This window comes from Monodelphis domestica, chromosome 1, assembly GCF_027887165.1.
Source record: "Monodelphis domestica isolate mMonDom1 chromosome 1, mMonDom1.pri, whole genome shotgun sequence".
NCBI lineage: Eukaryota > Metazoa > Chordata > Mammalia > Didelphimorphia > Didelphidae > Monodelphis > Monodelphis domestica.
Window position 1 is genome coordinate 577628622 of NC_077227.1, and position 4828 is coordinate 577633449.

General features: G+C 47.7%; 1 protein-coding gene across 1 annotated transcript; it reads right to left on the minus strand.

Annotated features, from left to right (window-relative positions):
- Window positions 1–2571: 2571 nt before the first annotated feature.
- LOC130453716 (probable E3 ubiquitin-protein ligase TRIML1) lies at window positions 2572–4282 on the minus strand. The gene has a single exon (XM_056793992.1). The coding sequence runs from the start codon at window positions 4213–4215 to the stop codon at window positions 2815–2817; it is 1401 nt and encodes a 466-aa protein (XP_056649970.1). The 5' UTR covers window positions 4216–4282; the 3' UTR covers window positions 2572–2814.
- Window positions 4283–4828: the final 546 nt, after the last annotated feature.

Sequence of the window (4828 nt, forward strand, 5' to 3'; positions counted from 1 at the left end):
AAAACAATTTGGTACTGGCTAAGAGACAGAAAGGAGGATCAGTGGAATAGACTTGGCGTAAATGGTCTCAGCAAGACAGCTTATGGGAAAGCCAAAGACCCCAGCTTTGGGGACAAAGATCCATTATGTGATAAAAACTGCTGGGAAAATTGGAAGACAGTGTGGGAGAGATTAGGTTTGGATCAACACCTCACACCCTACACCAAGATGACTTCAGAATGGGTGAATGTCTTGAACATAAAGAAGGCAAGTATAAGTAAATCAGGTGAACGCAGACTAGTATACACGTCAGACCTCTGGGAAGGGAAAGATTTGAAAACCAAGCAAGACTTAGAAAGAGTCACAAAATGTAACATAAATACTTTTGACTACATCAAATTAAAAAGCTTTTGTACAAACAAAACCAACGTAAGTAAAATCAGAAGGGAAGCAACAGACTGGGAAACAATCTTCATAAAAACCTCCCACAAAGGTTTAATTACTCAAATTGACAAAGAGCTAAGTCAATTGTCCAAAAAATCAAGCCATTCTCCAATTGATAAATGGGCAAGGGACACGAACAGGCGGTTCTCAGCCAAAGAAATTAAAACTATTAATAAGCACATGAAAAAATGTTCTACATCTCTCATAATCAGAGAGATGCAAATCAAAACAACTCTGAGGTATCACCTCACACCTAGCAGATTGGCTAACATGACAGCTATGGAAAGTAGTGAATGCTGGAGGGGATGTGGCAAAGTAGGGACACTAATTCATTGCTGGTGGAGTTGTGAATTGATCCAACCATTCTGGAGGACAATTTGGAACTATGCCCAAAGGGCGATAAGAGACTGTCTGCCCTTCGATCCAGCCATAGCACAGCTGGGTTTGTACCCCAACAGGGACAATAAGGAAAAAGACTTGTACAAGAATATTCATTAGCTGCGCTCTTCGTGGTGGCCAAAAATTGGAAAATGAGGGCATGCCCTTCAATTGGGGAGTGGCTGAACAAATTGTGGTATATGTTGGTGATGGAATCCTATTGTGCTCAAAGGAATACTAAAGCGGAGGAATTCCATGGAGACTGGAACAACCTCCAGGAGGTGATGCAGAGCGAAAGGAGCAGAACCAGGAGAACATTGTACACAGAGACTGATACACCGTGGTACAATCGAAGGTAATGGACTTCTCCATTGGTGTCAATGCAGTGTCCCTGAACAAACTGCGGGGATCTAAAAAACACTATCCACAAGCAGAGGATGAACTCTGGGATTCAAAACACTGATGAAAAGCAACTGCTTGACTGCAGGGGTGGAGGGGATACGACTGAGGAGAGACTCTAAATGAACACTCTAATGCAGATACCATCAACATGGAAATGGGTTCGAATCAAGAACACATGTGATACCCAGTGAAATCGGGCGGTGGCTATGGGAGAGGTGGGGGTGGGGGGTTGAGGGGGGAGGGAAGAAAAGGAAATGATCTTTGTTTCCTATGAATAATGTTTGGAAATGACCAAATTAAATCAATCAATGACTAGATAGATAGATAGATAAATAAATAAATAAATAAAGTAAAAAAATAAAAATGAAAAGAAATAATGCCCGCCCCCTCTATCCCCACCCTCCCACCTCTTCTTGTGATCCCTTGGGCATTGGGACCTAGGCGTGGTGTTGCTGAATCAGTGGGCAAGCATAATTTTAGAGCCCTTTAAAGCCCATTCTGTAAAAATGAATTTTGATGACTTACGGAAAAGAAACGTTTAGATCGAAAAACGGCTCCAACGTAGGCTCAAAACTTTTCAACTTGCCAATCAGGTTCCAACTCTTTGGATACTTTTGATAGAGGTCATCAAAAGTATCCTCGGTGATGAAGTGAAGGTCAAATGTGAGCTTCCCTTCGGGGGCAGGCTCAAGGATGCTAAGGAGCCTCTTATTATAAACATAAAATATTTCTTGAAAGACATCAGGATGAATCAAGGATTTCTAATGGGAATGGATTCTAGATGAACCCAAATGGACTCCCAGTTTCCCCAAGGAACGGCTTCTCCTGTGTTTCACCGGCTACACTAATCCTCTCTGATTTGACCAACCCAAATTTATACTATCTAAATAAAACCTACTGCTATTATCTTTGGAAATCTTAACCTCACCTTCAGATGATGAAATAGCAAAGGCTACCTGGTTGAGTCAAGAAGCAAGTTAGGACTCTGAGTCCAAACCAAAGGCCAAGTTTTTCTTTGGTTTTCTCAGAGTTAAAGAATCTACAAAACCCACAATAGATATTCAATAGTGTTTCCCCAGTTGGGAAAGGAAAAGGCTGAGCTCCTTCAGGTCTTTTCCCTCAGACAGACAGACAGAGGGGGGTGGGGTGGCCATGGTGCTACCTCCTCCAGTCCTGAGAGAGAGTCTCTGAGAGTGCATATATCTGCCAACTTCCAGAGAGCTTAATTGACACAGAAAAATGGTTATAACTGTCAGCAGTTGAAATGTACACACTCTCTCAGCTCTGCTTCCAACTCCAGTTCTTTTCTCAAGCCAGCCACTTTACTTCTCATCCCTAAACTAATAAAACAGTACTTATTTTCTAATATCACCCTTACAATTCCCAAAATTGGTCTCCAGATCTCTGCTCCTATTATTTTTATGTTATTTTTTTCTTTGTTTGTTTTTCCTTTTCCACTGGTAGCTCTGTGGTCCATCCTTTTCCCGTTGCAGTCCCTTGGTGTCACTCTCGCTGGTCCTGGAGCTTTTCACTAAGGAATTCGGCACAGGATGGATCCTCTCCCTGAATGGAGCCCCAGAGCCTAGGCCAGGTGGAATGGCATGAGCTCCCTCAGGGATGAGGGCTCAGTGGACAGATGGTGAGAGGGATGGGCTGATTCTCCTCCTGCAGCAGGCCAAGGGAGAAGAAAGGCCTGAGAGGACCTTGGAAGGTGACCGGGGGAAAGGCGTAGATCAGGCAGCCCTGGGTCACATTGTAAAATGACAGGTGTCCCCCTTCGTATTGGAGGAAAATGCCCAGCCTGTGCAGGGGTCCTGTATCCTCAGGGTCTTCCATGGTGTGAGAGATCCACAGTTCAAATTGTTCTCCCATGTTGAGGCAAGAGAGGGAGAGCACATCCCCATGGGTGCTGCCCTGGTTGTTTCCTGGCCCTGTACAGATGCCCACTTCCCACTCTGTCTTGCTTCCTACCTCCACCTCCCAATAATGGCTCCCTGAGGTGAAGCTCTGAGCACCCAGCACACAAACAAGACGCTCCACCTCTTCCTGCTGGTTGTCCAGAAGGTCCCACCAATGGCTAGCAAGCCTCACGCTCTTCAGATCTCCAGAGATGCTGAGATAGGAATGGGCTGTTCCCGGATCCAGAAGGATGTGGCTCTGGAAGGCCAGTAGGAGCTCCCTCATTCCAGTGGTTCCACACAGAGTCCAGCTTAGGGCAGCAGGCTCTGGACACCGAAGCAGCAGCTCCCGACTCCTTTCCAAAGTGCTCCTCCCAGCCAGGAGCATCTCCACCAGGGGCTGCTCCAAAGTCTTGTCGAGCTCCTCAATCAGCTTCCTGAGGCTTTGGACATACTTGGAGATTCTGGCCTCACTGGTCCATAATCTCTTCACATTCCTTCTCTTTTCCTTGTCCAGGAGATCCTGTTGTTGGTCCTCTGTCCACACAAGGTGGGTCTTGATATATTCTGGCAAGATGACCCGCTTCAGAGTGGCAGCCTCCCTCCGGCACCTCAGCCTCCTTTCTCTCTCCTGCTCCAGCAACATGTGAGCCTCTCTCGCCTTATCCCAGGCCTGGCCAAGGGCTTCCTGCAGCTGTGCCTTGCAGGTCTCCGCAGACTCTTCCAGGGGATACACACGATGACCTTCGTGTTCTTGAGGGAGTAAGCACGAGACACAGAGTGGGCTGAAATCATCTTCACAGAACAGCTTCTGAACGGCTTGGTGTTGGCCACACCTGGCCTGGCCACCCACATCTCTGGGAAGTCTCAGCTGCCTGCTCATGCTGGAGGCCAGGGCCTCCAGGACCTGGGTGGGCTCTAAGGCTCTGGGCTGACTGCTTGCCCTGCACAGTGGGCATGTCCATGGGACTTGGGCTTCCTGCCAGCTCCGAAGAACACACTCTCTGCAGAAGCTATGCCCGCAGTCAAGGGTCACTGGCTGGGTGAAGAGGTCCAAACAGATGGAACAGGTCAGTTCTGACCTGACCTTCTCAGTCATCTCACTGACATCCATCTCTCTGGGACTTGATATCTCTCTGTCTTGCAAGGCTCTCTCTCTCTCTCTCACTCTGTCTCTGTCTCTGTCTCTGTCTCTGTCTCTGTCTCTCTGTCTCTGTCTCTGTCTCTGTCTCTCTGTCTCTCTCTCTCTCTCTCTCTCTTTCTCACTCTCTCTCTCTCTCTCTCTCTCTCTCTCTCTCTCTCTCTCTCTCTCTGTCTCCCTCACTCTCTTTCTCTCTCTCTCTATCTTTCTCTCTCTCTCTATCTTTCTCTCTCTCTCTCACTCTCTGTGTGTGAGTGTGTCTGTCTCAGTCTCTCTGTCTCTCTCTGTCTCTTTCTCTCTCTCTCTCTCCAGAGGCTCCAACTCGCAAGAGAGCAGCTCTCAGGTGAGTAGGACCTTGGTCTGCATTCTTTTTTATTGCCCCCTGGGCACTGCCCCTGAGTTCACACCAAAGGGGCCTGACACCTGGGTTCACACCAAGAGGGCCTTGTCACCTGGTTCATATCAAAGTGGGCGTGGCACCTGGGTTCACACCAAGAGGATCTTTGACACCTGGGTTCACACCTTTGGTCCCCTGGTGTGAGGGCTGCATTCCCAGGAGTCTGAGAGGGCCTGGCACCTGCTAGTC

What these genes read in the sequence shown, in the direction of transcription:
- LOC130453716 (XM_056793992.1), bottom strand. Translation starts at nt 4,215, where the DNA reads ATGGATGTCAGTGAGATGACTGAGAAGGTCAGGTCAGAACTGACCTGT.